This window comes from Uloborus diversus, unplaced genomic scaffold (assembly GCF_026930045.1).
Source record: "Uloborus diversus isolate 005 unplaced genomic scaffold, Udiv.v.3.1 scaffold_11, whole genome shotgun sequence".
Lineage (NCBI taxonomy): Eukaryota > Metazoa > Arthropoda > Arachnida > Araneae > Uloboridae > Uloborus > Uloborus diversus.
The window spans coordinates 4294124-4320872 of record NW_026557765.1 but is presented as its reverse complement, the minus strand read 5'-3'; the positions used below and the strand labels follow the sequence as shown (position 1 = coordinate 4320872).

The 26749-nt window shown below is 34.2% G+C and overlaps 1 protein-coding gene across 1 annotated transcript in view; it reads right to left on the bottom strand.

Annotated features, from left to right (window-relative positions):
- The window catches only part of LOC129232162 (cyclin-dependent kinase 14-like), a 162774-nt gene that overhangs the window by 14063 nt on the left and 121962 nt on the right, over positions 1-26749 (bottom strand). The window contains exons 7-11 of the mRNA XM_054866403.1: positions 19637-19716; positions 13937-14031; positions 7875-7937; positions 6604-6665; positions 3269-3330 (exon numbers count right to left, since the gene is read on the bottom strand). Coding sequence (XP_054722378.1) covers positions 3269-3330; positions 6604-6665; positions 7875-7937; positions 13937-14031; positions 19637-19716 — 362 coding nt within the window. The remainder of the gene's footprint in view (positions 1-3268; positions 3331-6603; positions 6666-7874; positions 7938-13936; positions 14032-19636; positions 19717-26749) is intronic.

Genomic DNA, 26749 nt, shown 5'->3' with positions numbered 1-26749 from the left:
TGGTATTTTTGTTCGGCTATTATTTTGAGTGACTGTAACACGGCATGTCTTTCAGTGGCGGATTTACTAGGGGGGGGGGGGCGGTGGGGGCGACCACCCCCTCCGTGACCTTAATTTCCTAAAACCAATGATATAAAGTTGGAGGAATTACTAACAATTGCTACTAATTTCAACCAAGTACATTCCAGAAATTTACTTTAAATTAAGTTTAGACAGTTAGTGTAGTCAAGGATGGACAGCGTTACCCACTTTTTAATTTGAACCTAAGCTTGCCCCTCCCCCCTTTTTTGAACTGTAATAATTTTTGTATTTTTATATTTGTCTTACAACCTTTTTCTTTCATGGACTACACTATACTGGTATGATAATACATTACTATGACTTAGAACAGTGGTTTCCAACCCTGGGGGTGATAACCCCAAAGGGAAGATTTGACACTTTAAGGGGTGATAAGTTCGTGAGGGGCGATAAGTATTTAAAATACAGGATAAAGGGGGTAACAATTGACTCCCTGCTCCCCTACATGACGGGTTTGGGGGGAGGAATGGTTTGTACGGTTTTCAACCGCCATCCCCTTGAATAGACTATAAATCCGCCCCTGATGTCTTTGCTTTAATAACTATCATAAAAATGATAAATTCAATGATTTTTTTTGCTTCGATAATTTTTTTAATTCTTTTTCTCTTGAAAAATCATAGTTAGACATAGTACAACAGTAGCTGGCTATCAAACTCCGAATTCCTAAGAAATATCCTCAACAATGACTAGATTCATATATTGGCAAAACGTTTAGTAAAGTAGACATAGGTCAAGCATTCACGTATATACTCTTATAAATATCGAGTCTTTAATAACAGTAATTCGTCATTAAAATGATGAATTATACTAGTTTGGGTACAGGAAGGAAAAACGGGATCCGCACTGAAAAGAAAAATATTTCCGTGCCCATCATAGCATTATGTAGACTGATAATAAATTGCCTACCCTCCCCTCCGAATACTCAATAATAAATTCCCTCATACGCAAGATCGTTTCTTTGTTTCGTATGAAAAGGATACCTTGGATATTCCGTAGTGCAATACATCAATCCACGTAGAAGATTGAATTCCTTTTTCATCATTTTACGTACATTTCATCCTAATGACCATGAGGATGAAAAAAGTATCTTTACCACAAAGCACTACGGACAACCATGAATTTTTCAGTGATGGATTTGAGATGATATTATTGAATGATGCATATTTTGTCTTTCTTTTTGTTGTACTGTTGTTATTTGATTGCATTTAGGTGAAGTAATGTCATCTTAGTCAGAAAAAGCTGATGATTGTAAAGAGTGTTGTGTTTCAGCAAGTTTGCTTAGTATCTGAATTGATAAGTGGATGAGATTGTAAAACTGTAAAGCTTTCAAAAAGCGATGGCCCACTTTTGCTACAAAGCAACTATGGATGTCTGGGAATTTTGCAGGCATGGCTTTGGATTGATATCATCGAACGAAGCATATATTGTCCTTCTTTTTGTTTTAATGTTATTTGATTGCATTTAGGGTCATTGTTGAAGTAATGCCTTCATAGTCAGAACAAGTTGATGATTGTAAAGAGTTTCGTGTTTCAGCAAATTTGCTAAGTATCTGAGTAAATAAGTAGATGACATTGCGAAATTCTAAAGTTTTCAGAAAGAGATAGCGCATATTTGCTACAAAAGCAAGCTGCGGATATCTGAATTTTGAAGGCATGGTTATGGATTGATATCATTGAATGATGTATAATTTATTCACAATAAATTCAAATATACAATGACAATAACTGATGAGTTATTGTCATTTGATTGCATTTGTTGAAGTAATCCAATCAGAGTCCCAGCAACGCGAGAGCTGCAAATAATTTGCTAAATATCTGAGACGAAAAGTAAATGCAACAGTAACAGAACAGAATTTCAAGAAGATTTTGATGAAATACACCTTTTCTCTTATGAGAGTTCTTAACGCTTTGAGCTCTTTTTAATTTATTTGACATTATTTATCAAACATTTGCATACATTTTCCTTGCAAATATTCAGCAAGTAGGAAAAAGATCAAAGTAATTTATAATTACGCATGTATTTATTATTGATTGCACTTAATTCCAATTTCACCCTGCTTTTTAGGGCATTTTTAAATTTAGGTTAAAGTGGCTTTTGATGCTGTATCATATTTGGTAGTAGTAATTTTAGCAACGACAAAACAATCCTCGGGGCTGAGATTAGAGGAAAGATGAATTCATATCTTGCAGAAATTATATTAGGCAGCTGGAAGTAAAGGGATGTAAGTAACAAAATAAAAGTTTTGCGTAAAACGCTTGCAATGTTCAAACTCCAAATAGGCTTTCATTGAAAAGTTTCTAAAATCATGCTGTATAGTAGCACCTGCCTGTGATAGTATTCCTATCATATTTTGCCAAAAAATAGATGATAGTTTCTACTGCTATTTCTGTTACTTATCTCTAATTTTTCATTTTCAACACGTGCATCTCTTTTTTTTGCCGGGCTCTTCATATTTTTACAGAAAAAGAAATAGATAACGAGCTTATGTGTGCATCACATGACTTCCTTTTACTCCAATTTAATGTCATTTTCCCAGTATTGGCAATTTTAATGTGATTCGATTGTTTACTCTCTAAATATCACCAACAATGGCCGAATCGAAACCAGATTTTAAAAAAAAAAAAAATCGCCAAATTTGTCGCCATGTTGGCGACAAAACTTAGCGACCAATAGACTGGCGATATATCGCCAAGTGTCCGCCAAATTATAACACCACTTGAGTTTACATCGAAATTAACAATGATTTCCCCCAAAAAGGGGCAAAAGACACCCTTAGGAACATCCGAATGCAACCAAAAGGGAAGGTGCACAACTAGACCTCACTAGGAGTCCACGTACCAAATTTAAACTTTCTAGGACGTACCGTTTTTGAGTTATGCGAGATACATACACACATACGCACATACATACGTACATACAGACGTCACGAGAAAACTCGTTGTAATTAACTCGGGGATCGTCAAAATGGATATTACGGGTGTCTGTACGTTCCTAGGCATATATCCACGTGTGGTCGAGTCGAAAAAAAAAAACCCAACATTCATTCGAGGGTGAGCAAAATAGAAATTAAGGCCGAGTTTTGAGTGAAAATTTTTTCGCGAATACAATACTTCCTTTTTTGTAAAAGGAAGTAAAAAAACCCAAAAATCGCTTCACAGTTTAAGAAAATTCAAAGCATCAGAAAATTTACCAAAATCTGCGAGTTTAAGTTCTCCTGTTTCACTAATCAGTAGGTTCTGTGGTTTCAAGTCCCTGAAAAGTAAGACAATTGTTTAAGAATGCTTCAAAATAAAGGCTCATGAAATTAAAACAGAATGATTTAAGGGGAATAAAATTCTTCGAATAAAGAAAGAAAGACAAAAATGCAGCGTTGGATGTTGCTTTTGTAAATTTACTTTTGCTGTGTTTTACTTTTAATTTTGATATTTAATGTCATCTGCAATGTATAAAATTCTTCGCATTATTTTATTTATTTATCGTCTGCGCTTTCTATTGTTTTTTTGTAACGGCAACAGCAAAAGAAATTATACAGAACGGTGTAGTTATTATGATAGAAGGTGATGAAATTGCAATGTTTTTTTTTTTTCTCGCCTTATGTTGGCGAAAAACGTAATTTATACTGTTTACATGACTATGCAATTGAAAGTCTTCTTTTATAAAAAGTAAGAATTTGATTTATTTATTGAAGTGTAGAAATACATTTATTTCAAAAATACGTTGGATATTATCTCCGGCTTTGTTGATATTGTAACAAAACTTTGCAATTAGAAGGAAATAGATAACGTAAGAAATTAGTTAGTTGACTTTGGGACCTTGTAAAACTTATTCAATTAGAAAACTTTATGATGAGTTGTATTTTTTACTATAGATATTACTAGTTCATATGTGATCTGTAATTTATTTCATAAATGATTAGTTACAAAGTTTCAAACAAAATTATTAGTATTACCTCAATGTAGTACTATTTAGTGAGCTTAAATCTATTGATACTAGTGCTAATACATAATCATTTTATCAGAAGTAGAACTAAATTATCAGTACTATTCGAGTGTTGGTAACATGAATTTTAATGCGTTACAAGTGCCAGTATGTAATTATTTTATCGGCAGCAAATAAAATTGATAAAAATAAAAGCATTTAAATCATGGTTTTTATTAATATTATAGCTGTTATTATTATTTTGTTATTATTATTATTATTAGTGTTAAAACTATTTCTATTATTATTTGTAAAATGAAGTCAGTGGAAAGAATCATTTTGTAAGTTATTGGAATGGTTTTTTTAAAGGAAGGAATCACTGATAATATAAACAAAATACTTGGCATTATTATGTCTAAAATTTTTCAACGGAGGGTAAACGGTTTTTTTTTCTCCTTTTCAGTACTGTTTTATTTTTGGTTTGAGTTTCTTAACCAAGGAAGCAGGGGCGGATCCAGACACAATTCTCGGAGGGGGCCATTTGGAAAAATACGATGCTTTTGAAAAATTTTGAATTTTACAAATATCAATTTATCACACCTTTAACTAGAACATTTTTTAAGGAATTTTCTCTATACTGCGCAAGTTTAACATAAAGGGCCTTCCCAATAATTTTCCTCTTTTCTTAACAATCTTGTGCATATATCGTCGCCTCAAAGTTGTGTATTCCTATAATCAGTACTGTGTTCTGAGGTGACAATATATTACTTCTAATCTAAAGGGAAGCCGATAAGAACCAACCGTAAGTATATTTACTCCGAAGTAAAGGGGGCCCGGGGGTTTATCCCCCGGAAAATTTTCAAATTTGTAGTCTTAAAAACACATTTTAGACGATCTTCGGTAATGTTAGGAGCGAAGAGGTTCGGTGGCGCTCCCCTGTCTATTTTTAGAAATAGTAGCTCTAAGAATGCAGTTTTAGACGGTCTTTGATGATGTTAGAGAGGGAGGAGAGATGAGGGCCCATCTAAGGAAATGTTTCTAATTTTTAATCTTAGAAATGTATTTTAACTGTCTTTCGAAATATGTAGGTCTCGGGTAAGACTCCCCCCCCGCCCATTTTTCGAAATTGAAACCTTAAGAACGCATCATTATCTCCAATAATGTTAAGAAGAGGGAGGTTCGGGGATTCTCCGGTGGATTTTTTTTTTTGTCATTGTAAAGTCAAAAACGCAGTTTAATACGATCTTTTCGTGATGATACGTGGAGGAGAAATTCGAGGGTCCACACACCAAGAAATTTTTCTAATTTGCAGTCTTAAAAAATGCATTCTAATTACCTTTGGTAATTGTAGGGGAGAAGAAGTTTGGAGTGCTCCCCCAGAAATTGTAGCTCTAAAAAGGCTGTTTTAGACTTTTTTTGGTGATGTTAAGGAGAAGAGATATCAAAGACCATCGAAAGAAGTTTTACTAATTTATAGACTTAAAAACGCATTATAGACTATCTTTGGTAAGGTTAGGGGTTGAAGAGATTCTGAGGTTTGCTCCCAAAATTTTTTCAAAATTGAACTCTTTAAATTGCAAATGTAGGCAATCCCTGATTCATGAGTAACTTTTAGAGGACCAGCAATTTTTCGAAATTGAAGCTCCAAAATCGTAATTCTTAAAGACTTTTATTGATGTTAGGGAGAGATGAGTTCTCCCCCGGAAACATTTTAAAAATCCAACGCTTCCTAGCTAAAAAAACATCTGCAGAAAATCTTTTTTAAAAATTCTGCAGAAAATTTAAGCATATTTAGCACATATTTCCCCTTTAAACTTTTACAAGTTATTTTTTAAAACGCGGTTTAAAGACGATCTTTGGTAATATTAATAAGAGGAAGAGGAGTGGGGTTTGGAGGGTCCCATTTTAAAATAACAAAGTGTTATATAATAATGATATAACACTGCATAAAGCCAGGTTATAAATCTTACTTTAACTTCATGCACAATCATTAAATGTATAACTTTTTATCGGACACTTACTAACACATATCCCTTTTCTTTCCTCCATGGGGGCAGTAAGCACATTTAACAAGACAAGCTTATTATGCTAAATGAAGCTAAATATTTGGTATACACTTGATATTCTTTAAATTTTCGTGGAGTGCCCATGCCCTCCCTCTCTGGCATTGTTTCCATTCTTGTTAGACTTTACATGAGTTACAATGAAGGATTTTTTTTCATATTTAGTTCTAAAAAAGGTTTTTAACTATTTTTGAAACTTTTTAAGGGTGGCCACGATCCCCCTCTCATTGTTTTTCTTATTGTTAGACTTTGTATGTATTATATGGGAATTTTTTTTTTTTCATTTTTGCTAAAAAAGGGGGATTTTAACTATTCTTGAAATTTCCTCGGAGGGGGCCCTGGCCCCCATGGCCCCTCCCTGGATCCGCCCATGCAACGAAGTATGGATCAAAATGAATATTACAGTCTACGAGTGCCAAGTTTATTATTTTTCTCCAACTTCAAACTATGAGTAATTTTGTTATGGGTTTAGTCTATCATGAGTATTAGTTTGTTCAGATATAAATTTCAGGCATAAGATGCTTAGGAAAATATTATTTATTACCTGTGGAGAACTCTTCTTTGATGACAGAAGGCAAGACCCCTTAGTAATTGGAATAAGAAAAGCTGAAACAAATGCCATAAATTTAAATTCTGAAACAAAATTTCTATCAACAGATTATGTTTTAAGCAACCAGGTGAGGTCATGAAGCCACTGAAGAAACGCGAGATGTTCTTCTCTTCGCGCAATGCGTTTTACATTATGTGTAACGAGAATCGGCGTGTCAAGGACAAATAACTTCCCTGCCCTCCGCCCTTTCCCCATTCTGGTTGTCATGGTTACGGTACTATGAACGGGACATGGTTACTGTACCATATACGGCACTCCCGCACGTTACTTCTGCAGATTTTATATGTTACAGAAGCAACGTGGGGAAAACGTTTGTAGTGCCATAATTATGATAACCAGAAGGAGAAAAGGGTGGAGAGTGGGACAGTTGGTTGGCCTTGACATGCCAATTCTCGTTACATAGACTGTAAATAGCCGTCCGTTGTGAAACATCAGGAGAGAAGCAGTTCAAAAGAGTCACATGTATAGTTGGGACAGACATAAACTAGCAGCGCCGCAATGCTGTGATTAGGATCTTCGCAATGTTGCCAGGTTAGGTTTGCGCCAACTATGGAGAGTTACAGATGCGATTTTACGTTGTAATAGTTCCTTTTACTTTTCTGCACTTCCTATTTGTCACAAAAGGAGTTTCTATTAAACCAAATGTGGCCATCCGGCGGGAAGCATTATGAGAAATAACATCAAATATCATGGTTAAAATGTTACCTTGGTACAACTTGGTTTTAAACCCCCCCCCCCCCGATTATTTTGTGCTTAAGCACCCAACTTACATTTTCCATAACAGTTGCATGTAAAATGATCTGAACTTTTTAATGGTTTATTTTATGAAGTTTGTTTTACGGGGGGGGGGGGGATTTCTATTTAAAACTTCACTTTCACATGACCTTTTGTTCTACTTCTATATCTCCATAAATGAATCTCTATTTAGATATTTAAAATGCAAATACTTTTAAAAAAAGAGTTAAAAATGTAACGGTAGATACAGGTTTTAATCAGTAGTATTAAATTATAGTGACAAGGCTTTTGAATATGATTACCGATGCGATACTTATAAGGCTTCTCGTCATTAGTTAAATTGTTAGATGGTTTTGTATTCCAATATTTGTAAATATACAAAAATTTAATCAGGTAGAATTCAGAAAAAACATCAGTGCAATATCCCTATTTTGTTTTAGGTCACAAATTTACATTACAAGAAGTCTTACTTTAATATTTTTGGGATGAAGGCCTCCTGGGTGTCTTTCCAGATATTGACTGAGATCTGTATGCTAAAGAAAGAGAGACAAAATCAAAGATTAGTTTCAGAATGAAAAAATTTTGTCTGACATTTTGCATAAATTATTTGATTTTACGTTTTAAGGCAGTCTAGCCCAAGGTTTTGTAATCAGAGGACTAGGGCTCGACCGATGGTACTTTTTGGCCGATGGGCCGATGCCGATTGTTGGCCGATGGTTCAAAGACGACCGGTGGCCGATTATTTTCTGTTTCAGCATTTGAAAATCACCTATGAACCTTTGAAACTCACCTATACAAATTTGCAGCTTCCAAGACCTAAATCCTGAGGAACTAGATCTAGGATCGATAAAACAAGGGCTCCCAAATTAACAGTGAAACCAATTGTCGTGTTTAGCAGGGTTCCCGCATTGGAGGCCATTTTGGGGCCCGCTTTTTTTTTCTTTTTTGAGGTATCCTTGATCCTCATGATTTGTGTCTTGCAAGCTGCAAATCTGCAACGGTTAGTTTCAAAGGCATGTTCTCACTAAAACGTCCTCCCAATCGTAGATGGTTGGATGGGGAACACCAGATCACTGGCCATGGAATGAATCTATGATGTTTAACCTTTTCAGCAATTTTACGCAACTTTTTCCACCTGTTTCCTGCCAAAGCCAGCATCTACTCAGCTTAAATAATAGCGAATCTTTCTTACCTACTGTGATGTGCTTACGCAGAAAAATTTCGGGCCTTTATACTATGACGTAGGTCTGGCACTCATGGGCTCTTAGACTATAACTCTAAGATTTGAAAAATTGAAGTTGTTGAATGTCGCCGATTACGACATTTTTAGTTTTCAAAAGCGAAGAAAAAAAGCCCCAAAAATAAAAAATGCTCCAAGTGACGTACTTTCAACGGAAAAGTACCAGTTGTCTTTATTATCTTTTGATGAATATTTTTTCAATGCAAAGTTATCATGTGCTGCATCTGTTTTAAGCCTACTTTCCCAGTAAAAGTCAGAAAAAGAAGAAAAAAGCATGAAAGAAGGCTTAATGCATCTTAAAAATATCGTGAAAAAACAAAAAAAAAGTCAAAAATAAATAAAATAATTAAATAAATATTGAAAAATTAAAAATTGGAAAGTAGGGTATTGAGATGGGGAAAAATGTCTGTCGGTCTGTCTGTCTGTCTGTCTGTCCCCCCTAATAACTTTTGAATGAATAGTCCGATTCGAACAAACTTTTTTTTGTTCGAAAGATCTCGGCGAGGACACCTCATTCCCATATTTCACTTTTTGATTTGAACTATTTTTTGTTCAATTTTGAACAGTTCAAAAAAACTTAACATTAGCGCCTACGGGGAAATTCAAAGCAATTCCGAACTGTGAGGCGAATTTGCTTCAAACAAACTTTGTAGGAAAAAGCTTTTGATAAAAAACTTGTATATAAGATATCTTTTTGATTTGAACAATTTTCCGTTCAATTTTGAACAGTTCAAATCCCTTAACATTAGCGCCTACGGGGAAACTGAAAGTCAATGTAGATTCCGTACTTGAAGGCGGATTTACTTCAAACAAACTTTGTTGGAAATAGCTCTTGACGACCTACTCCCGACTCCGACTCCGAGAATTTAGGGGGACCTGACACCGACTCTGACTCCTGTTCCCGACAATTAATCGGACTCCGACTCCCCGACTTCGACTCTGACTTCGTAGCTTTGGCAAACATTTATACACGGAGGACAAATGACTGACCGATTCTTGGATATTCGACTCCGACTCTTTTATCCCAAAATGAGATTGACTCCGACTCCGACTCGCTGCTGTGGTTTTAACTGTGAAATAATTATTGTTGATATGATTTGTTTTTATTTTCACGCTAAAGTTTTAATTTAGGTATTTGGTTTTCGGTGAATAAACTCGAAAAATATGCGCAGACGATTTTTTTTTTTTTTGACAATGAAAATTATTTCTTTAAGTTGACATTTTATTGTTTTTTTTTATTTTGGTAAGTGCATTAATTCGTTTAAAAAATTATTTTCGGCAACAGGGGAAAAAGAAACGATTTTTTTTTATATGATGTATTTATTTTAATGAACTTATTATTATTTTTTCGTTTTAAAAGCTGTTAAAAAATTTTTTTAATGGAAAGAAGTGTATTAGCTGCTTTGTTTAAAAGGTGCTGCTATTTTATTTGTTCGTTTTTTGAAGAAAAGTAAGGAATATTTTATTCCTAGAAATCAGCTTAAAATATTAAAAAAAATATGTTTGAAAAAATTTGCGATTTTAGCTATTTTTGAGAATATTGATCAGGTACTAGAAAGTAGTATGGGTATACGGGAAAGTAGGCTCGTCTAGTTCTAGACGGAACTTCTTGTTCAGAAACCAATTTGCATTAATTCCAAATTTGAAGTATTAATTCTTGATACCGAATGAAGGTTAATCTGTTGTTTTGGAAAACTCCGTGTTTTTCTCGTAACATCTAACATAAACATTGAGGCACGTGGGTCAGTTTTGTGGGCTTCTTGTGCCCCGTGGGCTAAATAAAAAATTGAAAACTAAAGTATGAAAATTTATTTCTTGCTGAAAACTGTTTTTTTACAGTTCGTAAAGTAAAGTATGGATGTAGCGTCAGAACTACGAGTTATCTTGTCTACGAGTGTGTGCGTTGTTTTAAGTAAATGATGTTTGTTACATTTTTGTTAGAACAAATTAACAATATTTTTAAACAGATGGCTCATCAATAATTGGATTATCTATCAAATTAAATGTTCGATTTTGAGAATTTGATGGCTAGTCCAATCATTTCTCAAGCAGTAGGGTTAGTCAGGCAGCAACGGGCATGGAAACCTGACTAATTTTACTGTTTGTCCAAACTACTTTAAAATTATTGCATTTTATCATTCAGTTCTTCCATAAATATAGCTTAAACAATTTAACTCATACGTCTAATTAAAGTAAAGCTGTATTTTCTTTGAATGATGCAACTTCACAATTTCGATAATTTACTAATCTACTATCTGGAAGAATTGCATAATCAAGTCAATAGCAGTTGAAAAAAAAAGCAGTTAATTCTTAGATGCACAAAAAAGAAGAAGAAAAAAATGAATTATATATATATATATATATATATATATATATATATATATATATATATATATAAACTAAGCTCTTTTTCGCTCTGTGACGGGTACTTTTTAGATTATATCTTGCATACAGGTATATTTGATTTATAATGCTACTGACGTGCTTTGAAATTGTAATTTGATGGTTAAAAATATACGCTGATGTAGCCACATATTCTGAAAATTGAAAACCCCTTACGACGCCTCAAAAAATGTAACGAACCCTCTTAACAACATTTAGTAATAAAAACTGCATTGTGCGACTTCATCTTTCAGATAGTTTTAACTGTCGACATTTATGTAGCTAAAGTGATTGCTTCTAACAAAAACCATTTTTTTTCAAACATCACTAATGAAAAATCTCCCGGCAAACACGGGAAACTTCAACGATCATGTCACGTGACTACCCTGGTGTGGCCACCTGATCTATCCCGACTTATTTCTGCACGTTCTAGAAAATATTGTGCTTCTCTCGGGACCCGGAGAGAACTTCAGATCGATTTTTTCAGTCATTTTCTTCTCCTTCCTTCGTCCTCGCATGGGACGAATCAACAGTGGCTGCTCTTTGTCATTTTCTGCAGCAGTTTCACTTGTCGGAGTTTTGGGCTCAAATATTTTCCAAAATACTTAAAATGCACCAAATGTTGTCAAAAAACGAGAACAGTGAAACCCTAATTTTAAGTTTCTGAAAGGACTGGGTTAAAAAACGTAAAATACGAGAAACACTTAGAAAGCAAAAATTAAACAGGTAGTAACGATGACTCTTTCAAAAGTTACAGTATCTATATTTTACGAAAAGAACATTCTTAAACATACCATTTTGATCATTTTAACAAATTTAGTTTCGAATTCGAGCGTTTAGGTTGAAAATAACCCTTTATAGTGGATTGTTGTTTAGTCATTGAGTTCAAAATGTAGTATCTTCCAGGATTGGAACATTTTGCAAGTTCTTTTCATGGTCTTTATGAGAAAGAAAAGTCTTTCACTATTTGTAACAATACAATATTGAAAGAAGGGACAGGCTGTGCGTTCGGTTCTTCTTGTTCGTTTTCATTGGTAGACGAAAAGGTCATGAGGACGTCTACGGATGGAGCAGTAACATTTCTGTTTTCATAGATTAACTTCCAACAATATGGATTAACTTTAAAAAAGCACAAATGAAACATATTCGCAATTCCAGAGCTCGAATACGCTACCTTGCGGTGATTAACAATACTAAAGAAAAGGTAAAACATTCCATTCTACGTGTTTTCTTTGGAATAAAATACAGGCTTCAGACAGTTTGTGGTGTAATGTAATTTCAGAAGAATAGAAAAGAAAGCTTCCTACAAACACGATGAAAAATTTCTGCCATTCACTAAGCGTCAAAGCAAGTTATAAGCTACGGCATTTGTTTGTTTTACCTTTTTCATCCGCCATTAGACAATCGCTGCAGCGCTCCCTATAGTTTATTGGAGTTGCGAATTGCTTAGTATAGAACCCTTTTTATTTCTTCCCAGAAAAAAAGTAAAATGCAAAATGTGGGAAATTCAAATAGCAAACTTACAATCCGGGTTAAATTAACGTAATTAGAATACAGAGAAAATGGGACGTCATGAAAAAAAAAGTGAAATGCGGAAAAAAGGTGGCTTCGAGAAACGTAAAATCGGGTTTCACATCTTTAAAGGGATTGTGGTTTTCCTGAAATAGCGCGCGCGCACACACCCACACATTTTGTTGTAGTGCGGCTCTGGTTACTTGAACGATAAGCTTGACAATATTTACCTCTTTTAGGGGAGTTCAGAGAAAATTTGACGCGGATTTGATACTACCTTTGCGGAACTTCTGCAAAAGTTGCCCAACTAAGCTCCAATTGCCCTTCCCGAAAAAGAGGTAGACATCATCAAGGCTCGAGCCACTATGAATAACCCAAACCTGATAAATGTTGACATTTGCCAGTGCATTTTAACAATCACAGTGCCAACATATTGGCGAATGACCGAATGTTAAGTTATACAGGGTGTCCCAGAATGCCGTGTACTAACTTGGAGGGAAAGTAGAAAATATGGTGGCAAGCAAGAGTTATATGGTAACATATGACCATTTTAGTTTTTAAGACAGGTCGTTAAACGATTGTGTCAATTAACACAATCGTTAAAATTTGCGACCTGTAGCTATAATACACGCGTCGCAACGTCAACGCAACAATCGGTGAAAGCTTGTGAATATAGCTCGTCATTGCGACGGCTGCTACTTTGAGACGCATGTAATATTGCTTCAGGCCGCAAATTTTCTCATTCTGGGATACATTTTAATTAGTAAATGTTGATATTCGCTTAGTTCGGTCCTTCAGTGTAACATATACACTATTCAGCCAAAAATATTCGGACCCAACATGTAGTGTTATAGTATACGGAAGTACAAAGTATTTTATTAAAATCGCAGTACTATTTAGTGTGAGCCAGTTTATGTTAACGCGTTTTCGTGTCAAACCAAGTCTGCCTGTGATAGTTGACTACTTAAAACCCGCTGAGACTTAGACCTTCAGCGTAACATATACACTATTCAGTCAAAAATATTCGGACCCAACATGTAGTGTTATAGTATAGGGAAGTACATAGTATTTTGTTAAAATCGCAGTACTATTTAGTGTAAGCCAGTTTATGTTAACGCGTTTTCGTGTCAAACCAAGTCTGCCTGTGATAGTTGACTACTTAAAACCCGCTGAGACTTAGACGATTCCATTTTTTAAAATAGGTGTGAAGAAAGTAGGTTTGCATTGCTATAACAATGAATGGTGCTGTGCCAATATATGTAAGAATTTTTTCATTTTCAACCCAAACTTAAATGAGCTCGTCTAAAATCAAGCATTTAGTTACCAGAGCCACACTATTCTTCACTCGAGCATATTACCGTTAGATGAACTTAGATTAGCTGTCAAGGTGATACTTACAACATATTCAAAGACGAATGTGAGTGTTTCTCTTGTGTGGATGATGTCATGAAGGGTGACGATATTCGCGTGTTTCAGGCCACGCAGCAGGGAAGCTGTACGTAAAGGAGAAAAAACAATGACGATAAAGATGAACAGATTGATATGATGCAGTAAACAAATAGCAGATTGAATGTAATAGCAATAAAAATGCTGACGTATCTCTTTATTTATAACAACGTTGAAGTAGCATCAAAAAGTAAGTTACCGTTTTAAGGAAAGTATTGTATTTTAGGCTAATATTGGTTATGGAGCTATGTAGAGTCAACGCCTCCTTAATACTAAATGCCTATCACATTTACTTCTAAAAGTGGTCCTCCGCCGGTACACTAACAACGCTACCTAGCGGCAATACATGGATGACGTTGCTATGACGATGAATCCAAACAATTAAAATCAAATTGTTAATTGGTCAACTTCAAAATTTAAATTTAGACGTTAACCAATTGTGTTCTCCCCTATTAATTTCCAATACTTTCGACCTTCGATAAACGGCAGTAGCGAAAGTACCGAAATTGTGCTTACTGGGATCATTTTGCTCTATGCTAAAAGCGAGAAAGCGATAGGCATTAAGTATTTAGGAGGCGTTGGTTGAGTACTCTGCTCTGTAAATGAGCACTTATGGACGGTTGAGACCCCAAGAAGAAAAAGAGTTCAAAAGCCAAAATTAAAAATTTGGACATAACTAGCATAAATGGTCTGAGAAATACTCTTCTGTTAAAATGGCAATAGATTGTAATGGTAAGTCTGGTAGGAGCTGCTATACAGCATGATTTAAAAAAATTTTATGTGAAAGTTTGCCCGAATTTTGAACTTAGCATGCGTTTTACTCAAAACTTTAAAAATTCTCTCACATCCCTTTGTTCCTCATTGCCTCAGTTTAAATTTCAGACTTTCATAACAACATTAAAAACTACATTTGGCTCATGACATAAAAGGCATTTTTATTGGTAAAGGCAATCACAAAAAAAAAAAAAAAAACCGAGCTGATGTGTGCATCACATGACTTCCTTTTACTCCAATTTAATGTCATTTTCCCATTATTGGCAATTTTAATGTGATTCAATAGTTTACTCTCTAAATATAACCAACAGTGGCCAGATCGAAACCAGATTTAAAAAAAAAAAAATCGCCAAATTTGTCGCCATGTTGGTGACAAAACTTGGTGACCAAAAGACTGGTGATATATCGCCAAGTGTCCGCCAAATTATAACACCACTTGAGTTTACATCGAAATTAATAATGATTTCCATCCAAAAAGGGGCAAAAGACCCCCTTAGGAACATCCGAATGCAACCAAAAGAGGAGGTGCACAACTAGACCCTACTAGGAGTCTACGTACCACATTTCAACTTTCTAGGGCATACCGTTCTTGAGTTATGCGACATACATACGCACATACGTACATACAGACGCCACGAGAAAAGTCGTTGTAATTAACTCGGGAATCGTCAAAATGGGTATTTCGCGTGTCTGTCCGTTTTTAGGCACTTATCCCCGTGTGGTCGAGTCGGAAAAAAAAAACCCCAACATTCATTCGGGGGTAAGCAAAATGGAAATTAAGGCCGATTTTTGAGTGAAATTTTTTTTTTTTTTGCGAATACTATACTTCCTTTTTTGTAAAAGGAAGTAAAAAAGGAACATCAATATTTTTGGAGATTAATGAAAAGTGCAGCAGCATCCCTGTAAAATACATGTCTAGCAAGTGGATAAAAGCAAAATGTTCTTGTTGATTTCTTACTGAAATTTTATCACAAGAGTTTACTGCTGCAAGTTCCGATTAAAAAACAAAATTTAAGACCTAATTAAGAAAAATAGGGACTGAGGAAGTGAGGAACAAAGTGAGGTAAGTGAACGTTTTAAAATTTTGAGTAAAACGCGTGCTAAAGTTCAAATTCTGGGTCGGCTTTCATTGAAAAGTTTTCCTAAATCAAGCTGTATAGTATCACCTACCAGAGTTACCATTACCACCTCTTGTCACAAAACCAGAAGAGGATTTCTCCTACCATTTCTACTAGTTATGCGCAAATTTTTAATGTTGACTCTAACACCTCCTTTCTAGGTGCTCCAACTGTTCTTTCACTGAATTTGTGTTTATTCACTCGTCGGATTAACCTATAACTAGATTAAGTAGGGGAATGTGAGGCAAAGCGAAATAGTTAAGATAACTTACTTTTTTTCGAATGAACAAAATGGAATTTTTTTTCTGAAAATTACGGCATATAAAGAAATAACAATGTATTTTACAATGTAACTTGCATTCAAACATTTTTATTTATTTTTGGCAGTAATTTTACCGCTATAAAAATGTAGGAATTTTTCACTTTTTTTTTTCATGGGGCAATGTGAAAAATGAAATATTATTATAAGGAAATATTTTCTATTGGATTATTAAAGATATTTTTGATCAGATAAATGAATAAACAAACAAATTATAAATCAATAAACTAATAAATAAATAAGTTTATCTATGAGAAAAGATAAATGTGTGAGTAAAATAGTGAATGAATAAGAAAATAAGGAAATTAATAAATGAGTATGTAAGTGATTTGATAAAAGATTGAATTAGTAAATGAAATGAACTATTTCACTTTGCCCCACATTCCCCAACAGTTTTCACAAATATTAAACATTAAGTCTACTTAATCCTGTTATATACATCCGAATTTTCCTGACTTGAGCACTATTTATCGATTTCACCGTCTTTCATGCAAAATTACATTTTCTTAAATATACTTTAGATGACCCAGAGTCTCATATGCAGACAACAGGCCAATCGAGTCTATTACATGTCGATTTTGGAATTGTACATGTAATTCGTGAACATATTATTCTGTTCTTGTCGATAAATTTTGGAGACTTATTCATACCATACGAAGAGACCTCATTCGGAGCCATCGTAAATTTTGAAAATGATCGTCGAATGTAATTTAATGTATGGGAAAGACAAATGGTATCATTTCTTTCAAATCATTTCTTTTTTAAGATGAAATTGAGTTACATATGAGTAGAGTTGGCTGTAGTGGTCTACCTGTAATAGATACTGGGAAGCTAAATGGTACTTTCGATTCGTGTTTCTCCTTTAAATTCGAGTTTCATGAAGTGAAATGAAGTACATTAGCCATGATATCAATCAACTTTAGGGGACATATGTGCCCCATAGGTTTAAAATTATTATCGAAAACGAATAATTTATAAATTATTATTGTTTTTTACATTACATTAAATCAGAGATTTTCAAACTTTTGCGCTCTGAACCCCCCGCTTTGAAGACTGGTGTGAGGTCTCGCCCACTTCCACCAGTACCACTAATATAGGTGGTTAGTACCAGCAGTACAATCAGATAATCGGAATTTGAAACTGGACCTGGTTAGGATAGTTGAAGCTGATAATTAAAGAAAATTAAAGTTCATGTACGAAGTTTAGTATAACTGCGCATAATTTTACTTTGAACATATTATTAAAGCTCGTGAAATCAAAGAATCCTAAGACTAAAATGCAAATAGGTGATATAAGATCTAGCTGAGGTTGGCATGTAATACCAGTCACTTTCTCAACATCAATAGGAGGGCTGCCGTCGTTTTCCTTAACACGATTTTCAATATTAAGTTGTAGTTTTGAGACAGCACACCTCAGGCTACTTGCAATGCCATGCAAGAGGTTGTGAATTTATGTATGCTAATGTTGAAAATCTAGATTCACAGAAATATGTAGATGAAAGCTGCACTTAAAACCAAAAAAAAGTGATAAAATTTAAAAACCGCAACCACAATACTGGGCAAATTATACTTAGTTTTACTTTATAATTTTATTTTTTAAGCATTCAAGCCTCCCCTGAAATTCTACTGCACCCCCTAAAGAGGGCTGAAACCCCTCCCCCTGATTGAGAACAGCTGCATTAAGGCCTCCCCTTTACACGATGCAACTTACTTGAATCAACTTTTTAACGGGCTGTTATTTTGATGAAATAACCAGGTAGAAAAGTGAAGGAATCACCCGGCATCTTTCACACACCAGTCAACTCTTCAGGCACGCCTGGTACAGGCGCCGCTATCATTCTCATCCCAACGATTTGAATCCACTTTTTAGAAGATTCAACACATTGGGACATTGCTAAGTTTTGCTCCACACACGATTAAACTATTTGAGTCAACCTGGTTCAGTTTTAACAGTGTTGTAGAGCAGCTGCTCGAATAACTTCGGCTTATTAGAAGGAAAGTTGATTCAACTAGGCTGCCTCGGGTGAAGATAACGAAAAACGCTAGTTCGCAAGCAACTTTTTAGAAAAGTTGATTCAACTAACTGCCTCTTGTGCAGTAGGTCTACAGCATCAGGACCTTAACATCAGCAAAAAGAAAACTTATTGTCTAAAGTGTATAATATAATTTACTTTTGTACAAACCGCAAAAAAGGCATGTTTATCCGCCCCAAAATCTCGGTTCTCAGAAAATGCTCCTTAGCATATTTTTCTCTAAGATCTTCCTAATTAATTCTGGAACCATGATCTCCCATTAAAGAATGGCTACGGCCAAGGGCGCCCATATGCAAAATTTTAAGGGGGGGGGGCTCAGATATTTCCCCCATGTTTTAGCAGGATATTTCCCCCATAGAAACCGATTTCAGTACTGATTAGTTATTAAACTTTGACATTTTTAATAACTTATTCATTAATTACTGGAGAAGAAATATTTTTACATTTTTGCAAATTACTAAAAGAAAGGAAGTTCTAATTTCAAAGGGGGGGGGGCTTGAACCCCCACTTGCCCCCCATATGAGCGCCCTTGGCTACGGCTGATTGTAAATTTATCGTTTTCTGTGTTTTGCTCTTAATTTTGATACTTACTATCGTCTGAAATGCATAAAATTCTTATTAACATCTGTTTTTATTCATCGTTTACGTTTTCCATTCTTTTTTTTTTTTTTGTAATGACAACAGCAAAGAAATGATACGGAACAGTTTAGTCATTATGATGGAGTTGTGAATGTGAGTTTTTGTAGCCCTATGTTGGCGGAGAACATACTTTATACAGTTTACATAATTATGCCATTAAAAATCTTCTTTTATAGAAAGTAAGAATTTGATTTGTGTATTTAATGAAGTGCAGAAATACAGTAAAACTTGTGAAGTTGACCACCCTTGTAAGTTGACCACCTGTCTAAGTTGACCACTTTTTTCAGGCACGGAAATAGCCCTTATCATATAAATCAACCTCTGTAAGTTGACCACCTGTTTAAATTGACCACTAAAGTAGTGCTCCGCTAGTGGTCAACTTACACAGGTTTCACTGTATATTTATTTTTTGAATTTCCCGAAGTGAAAAGGAAGAAACAAAAAATTCGCATTTAAATTCGTGTTTTAGGAAAACCAAATTCATATGCTAGATGACGTATTGGGGTAATGCGGTTGAATTAGGTATCACGTCATTATCTGAAGATTTTTGTGTGCAAAACGTTAGTGGCTACTGCAGGTGGAAAAAAGTGGCATGATTGATTAAAACAGAAATCGTATGATATCATTTTTCTTTCTGGCGCAGCAGCTAAACCGTCATCCGGAGATTCTAAATGACCTGTCGACGCAATCCCTTCACTTCGGGAAACTTTCTATAGGTGCACCCCTCCCCCAGAGGAGATAGGGGTGGAAAAGAGAAATCCATCGATTACCTTCTCGGATGGCAGTGAAGGGAGCGCCCTCTTCTGGCTGAAGTCGGATTTCCTTCAGAGCTACCACTTTATTATTCAACCTGAAAAGAAGAAATAAATGTCAACCGGTTGCAGTGATTGAGTGGACGATTGGATTGGTTAGATTGGCTGAAAGACAGCTGTAGATGTGGAGATGAAAAAAGGTGGAGAAAGAAAAAAAAATGGGAAGAGGGAAGGGACATTTCCAAAGTCTTTACATAAATCGTTCTACATTCTGAAGTAGAAAAAACTTCTTTTTGAAAAATTCTAGATTTGTTTGAGAAAATGAATACATTATGAATAATAGGAAAAATGTGGAATAATAATCAATTCTATAAATCAGTATAGATTCATTTTAAGTACGTTTACGGACCTGTAACGAAATTTTGTCTATAAACTCTATAGATCAAGTTTACACGACATTCTTCTTATATACAAATAACTTATTTTAGAAATTGTCAACTACAACTACGTAAGCACAAATGTTTTGCCCTACAATTCGATTCAAGTCAAACCCGCTTAATGAAATGGCCAATTGGGAAAGAAAAAGTATTTTAATAAGCATGATATTCCATTATCCGGGATAAAAATGACAAATTATCGCGGTATCATACATCGAAAGTTTATTACATTAAACGGGATATTCTTTCACGTGATATCCTAATAAGCGAGCTCGATTGTATTTTGTTCCATGAATGCTTGAACAAAAATCCATCGTCATAAAAGAATATCTTCGAAGAAAAAAAAGGTTTTGTCTTATCTCTGTGCTGTTACTTCTTACCACCCTCATTTGCATCTTTCATACGAGTCCCTTTATATCTAGCGATCTCTTTTTTTTTACGGGGGGGGGGAGCTTCGTCTGACTATTTACATCGTTCTCAACTCTTCTATAGTTTACCACAGCCGAATTTTATCCATAGCTACCAACGGTATTTGTAATCAAGTTCAATCGTATAAAAAAAATTGCAGTTTTGTATTTACAAGTTTATTTCTTCACTAGTGGTACCCGCACGGCTTTTCCCGTAGTAGAAAAATGAAAAGGCCATTTGGTTCGCCTGTATATTTACAAATAATGGATGATGAATTTCTCGCCAATTTGCTGTGTTAATTTGCTCTCCCATGTTACGCTTCCACGTTATGATAATTTTGGTAATTTACTCGTCCACGGTATGATAATTTGCTCTGTAAAATGTTCTTAAAAGTGGAATAGAAAAAGAACAAAATGGAATTTTCAAAAAATCTCTTCGAGGTGCTCACCCCTATGCTACGAACGAATTCTGTGCCAAATTTCATGAAAATCGGCCGAACGGACTAGATGCTATGGGCGTAACATACATACATAGATCCAGACATCCGGAGACACAGACTTTCAGCTTTATTATTAGTAAAGATTGTAGAATATATCTCAATGTAGTATTTACTACATTTAGACCCTGTTTGCTGGTTTACTTTACATAACTTCGTTTAGAGTTTTCTAATCTTCAAAAACCAAGACACGTAACTGATACAAAAGTGTAAAGTAAATCCTAACTTAATATCATATAAGCACCGACTTCGTGTATTTTTATCGTAAGAGCACGATATTAGGATCACAACAAACAGCAAAAAGATACCCCCTTTTTGATGCAAAAGATGTGGCGTTAGTTTTGGATGTAAAGACGTTCGACAAAAGCTTTTGCCGGTTTTTTTTACCCCTAAACCTCTTTTGATGCGTCCCTGATTACCACTTTATCACCTTACATTGAACATAATTAACACAACTCGTAAAGAGTTTTAGTTTCATACTTTTTGATATTATATTTTAGAGGCATTTTGCATTATTATTGTACTGCTCATGAAACAAATTGTACCTTTGAAATGTTTCGTTGTAGAGTATTAAAAGCACTGCAATGTCACGCAATCGGTTTTTCCACCTGCTACTGAATAGAACTTCGAAAACATTTTTATTTGTAACGATCTTAATGAACGACTTTTGTTTCTGCCTTCAGGTCTAAAAACTAAAAGGTATTTGAATCAAGTGGTTTTCAGATCAATCGATTTATGCTTGAATCGAAAACATTAATTTTGCATTTCTCATTTCCACTGACGATGTTTCTATGAAATGTCATAACAAACTTAACTGTTACATGCTAGAACTCGGGATTTTCATTCAAGAAATGCATGTTTTTTTTAATTGGTTTTTGATGATAGTGACATTCTAGAAGTCAGTTGACAGGAAGAACGCGATTGTTAACCTTAAACTAGTTCTTTATGGAAACTATTAAGGTGAGTCATAGTCAATTCCAATTTTTTTAGCAATGTTTTGTTAACTTTAGAAACTCGACTTTTGAAGTACCAGCTGGGTTTAATTTGCGTGGAAGCTCAGGACAGCTCTGCTCAAAAGCGTGTCTGTAATTATGTGTTATAAACTTTTACAGATTTGACGGAATTAAGGTTATTTGTGGATGGAAAGAAGTTCGTAAGACTGTAAGGCTCCCGCACTTTTTTTGTTGGAAACTAATCCCTGAGCTACCAAGCCATCATGTTCTAATGTCTTAGGTCAATTTTCACTCAGTTTTTCGATACCTCGACGATAATATTTTATTATGATTATTATGATGATAATAGTAACTATAATAATAATGATTAAGATAAATGCTATAAATAACCATCTTGTTACAGGGATGTAGCCTTCACCTCTAGCACAGCATTTGTTTCGCTTAGCTTCGGCTTCATTATGGCCTAGCTTGAACTCACAAAGCAAAAGTTCTCTAACTTAGTTTTGCTGCTTATTTTTCATAAGGCCACTACACATTCACTGTATCAGAACTCAATGACATTCTGCGATAAGCAACCCTAATTACCGGTTTTTTTATTGGTCATCTTCCGCACTTCGTGCACAAGTGTGCGCGTTAATAGTACGTAGCGAAAATTCACATTTTTGGAGCAATGAAAAAGTTTTGTCTCCCTCTAGTAATTTCATTTACGTCGTTATCGGCGCAAAATGTAGATCCAAAGTAAAATAAAGTAATTTTGATTTAATTTTATCGCTATTTCTGATTTATCGACTTTTTTTTTGACTTGCAGTGGACACTAAAAGCCATTTCATGCTGTGTCATGAAAAACTAAACGTGCAAATATTCATCAAAAAGTATTCGCATTTATAATTTCAGAACAAGTTTTTGCAGAATGTTGGTTATGATAGTTCAGTCAACTAAGAGTGCTGAAAAGTTGTTTTGCAGAGTCATAATCAAAAGATAATCAATAAAGAATTTTCAAGAAAAATGTGAAAAATAGAAACAAAATCGTCACCGAAAAAGTTACAGCATATATTCAGTATTTTCTTTTCACTATAACTCTAAACTTATCTGAAAGATCATATATCTCAGAATTGAATGGGATGTTAAACCCGAAAATTCTCTCATATTTCAAACTTATTAATGCGGCAAACAGTTCCGGTTTCCATTCTACAAAGGAATAAAAAAGAAACAATTTTTTTGCAACACCTCCAGATAACATTGGTGCATTTCTCACTGAGCACAACTACCTGTCGCTTTCGTTTTCGTCCTTGACATTCGTTAAAGTTGCAAACTTTTCTTCGCCATGATTTATCACACGTAGTAAACTGGGAGTAAATAAATATGAATTTCCCAGACCTAGCTGTCAAGGGAGCGTTCCATTTCGGCAAACGACTGGATCGTCTGCATTCATTATCCGGACGAAAAGTCGGATCGTTACGTACACCCGCTACGCAAAATGTAGATGGTTGACTTCCCTGCAGAGTTCTTCATCCGCCATTTTGAACCACAGGAAAGTTTGAATTCGAAGTGGTCGAGGTATCTATTTCGAAACAACAACATGTGCCATTCTCTAACTGTTTTGCAAAAAGTTTCACCTCAAATAAATTTAACAGAGAAAAAACTTTAGCGTTAAAATATGTTTTTATATTTTTAGACCACTTCTCTATGCTTGGTTCGCACTAAAAAGTATGAAATAAAATCTTATATAATTAAAAACTGAGCGTATGTATCTATGTTTGTACCTATGTATCTATGTAGTCATCTATGTATCTATGTCCGAGTTACTTCTCCCGAACGACAGTGAACTGACCATCAAACCAGGTATCGATGGATTCGTAATCTTCCCGTCTTCATGTCTGGCTATTTAACATAATCCTCCGATAATAATTAGCGGAGATATCAATTAAAAACTATTAATTACGACACTTAGATTTCGACACAAAGTCCCTATTTTTCGAAGGCTTTCCTCCATTCAAATTATTATTCAGTGCTTCAACTCAACTTTCCGTAACAACGCTTTTATTAAAATCTGTTGCGGTGAAGAAAATCATTGAGAAGAACGATCTGTTGCCATTGTGTTTTCTGGTATTTGAACAAATAAAATTCTGTATTTTGTTTTGGGGCCTGTAATCGGGGGATTTCAAATGTTTCCTTTTTGGTTTTTTTCCACAATCTACCACAAAATTTTACTGATTTTTTTTTGTTCAAGCCTAGTTGTTGAACACGCGTCACTTGACATAACTTTTATTTTAGAGGTAGACCGTGCAAAGCCGAGCGACGTAGCTAGTAAGTATATGATTTCTTGATTACAATACTCGTAAATTGTAGTTAATCTTAATATCTTTTTTTTCGGTTAGTTCTAAGGCAGCCAATAAAATTTAAATTAAAAATTGAGAGAGAAAAAAAAAACGGTATAGCAAAAGCTGCTCACACAAAACTGTAGACCGCATATTTCTTCCATCAAAATTTGAATTTAAAGTTTATTGGCTACTTAAAAATTAACCTAAATAAAATTAACATATAATAATATTACGACTACTTGCCAATTTTTGAGTATTGTTTTCAAGAAATCATGTACTTATTTTATTGCATACTTTATTGCGAGTCAAGCTTATAAAAATAGTTTTTAGAATATTTTTTTAAAAATATTTTATCATCAAACATAATATTTCCTTTTACTAATATAAGACAATAAAGAAATAATTTTTTTTTTTAAGAATCTGGATATTCAGATGTAGTGAAAACGGAAAAAAAATCTACTTTAAAATGAGTCTTTAGCTGTCATTAGAAAAACTTTTAAGCGATATATTTGCAATTTAAATCTTATCTCTGTCGTTTTTGAACCTCAGGGCTTTGTATATTTAATGACGAAAATGGTAAAAAGTGATATTTTTTAAATTATGATTAGCTGATTATGCGCAAAAGAAAAGGCTGCCTGAGGCATGAAAAGATCGTTTTTACTTAATTAATTAAGAATACCGTAATTAGTCATGGCATAATAAATAAATTTTTCACACATTTTTTTCCATCTTACGACGTTCGCTTTTGTTACACCTTAGCTTAATTAGTTTAAAGGTTTCTCAGAAATTATTAAAAAGTGCAAATTTTCTACAAAGCTAGCAATTTATTTTTAAATTTCTGGAGAATTTGATATGAAGTGTCTGTGTAAAAAACAACCTAGAAATAACCTTAGAAAATCATGGAAACTTTTTTTTCCTGTTAATAATGCGTCATGTTTATTTTAGGTATTTATATTTTATATTATGTTCACTTCGGTATTTTGACGATAACATTCTTCTTCTAATTATTGTTAATATTATCAGCACTATTATTATTTTTGTTTGTGTTATTATTATCAATATATATATATATATATATATATATATATCATTTTTGTTATTTTTATTGTATTAATATTTATTATTATTATATATTTTTTTCACTATTGTTATTTATTACTATGTTATTAGTTTTATCTTTTTTTAAATCCTTATATTGCTATTTTATTACAATACTATAATTATCACTTTTTTGAAATGCATTCATCATCGCATTCACTCAAACCATTTCAATTTTCTCTTCAGCCAGTTGCATAGCTTTTCTGCTATTATGGTGTCCGTGTAAGAAAGCAAGTTTTACAGAGATTGCTACTGATCTCTTCCGGTAGAATTATTTCACGAGTTAAGCTAACGAAATAATTTGGAGGCAAAAACGTTGATGAGAAAATGACCAGAGAAAGCTGAACATCGCTAAATATTTCTCTCTCTAAGTTAGGCCTGACACTAATTTGGGTCAAATTTGAGAATAAAAAATTAGATATTATTCGTCAAGAAAACATTGCTATGCGAAATAACAGGCAAATGCACGCATGAATATTTTTCATTATCATTATTTTTAAAGTAACAATTGATAAAACTGCTATAAATTTATTAACCACTAGTGGTACTCGCACGGCTTTGCCCGTAATAGAAAAGTTAAAAGGTCTTTTGGTTCGTCTGTATATTTACAAATACTGTATGGTGAATTTTCTCGCCAATTGGCTTGTACCTATGTTGCGGTTCCACGTTATGATAATTTCGTACCTCGCCAATTGGCTTGTGCCCATGTTACGGTTCCACGTTATGATAATTTCGTAGTTTATTCGTCCATCTTATGATAACTTTGTTCTTAAAATTGGAATAGAAAAAGAACCACATCGAATTTTTCGAAAAATCGCTTCGAGGTGCACACCCCCATGCTACAAACTAACTTTGTGCCAAATTTCATAAAAATCGGCAGAACGGTCTAGGCGCTATGCGCGTCACAGAGATCCTGACAGACAGAGATCCGGACAGAGCGACTTTCAGCTTTATTATTAGTAATAAAGAAAGTAGAATCTTCAAACACTGTATCAAAAATATTTCGTTTTGAATTTTTTTATGAACTAGACAGTTTGATTTAGCGTGCGTAGTTCGTGGTATTTCAATCGTTATATTTTCTCCAACTAATCGCATCTGATTTACACACAAAAAATATTATTAGTAATAATCGGAAATTAAAAATATCGGGCTTGGTCCCGTCGTAGTTGCTCCGTATTATAAAGTTTTGTCATGTAATCAAACCGAAACTATTCATAACAATTTACATTTATAACTTTTTAATAGAAATTGTTGTCTTTTGAGAAGTTTAAAAAATATGACACGAGAAAAGTGAAATATTTGCTTTTATGTGCAAACTACGTATTTATATACCCATATAATAAGAAATATGTTAGTATTCACAATTCCTGAAGATAATAACTCTTTCTAACTAAATTTTTCTCAGCAAAAATATTTGC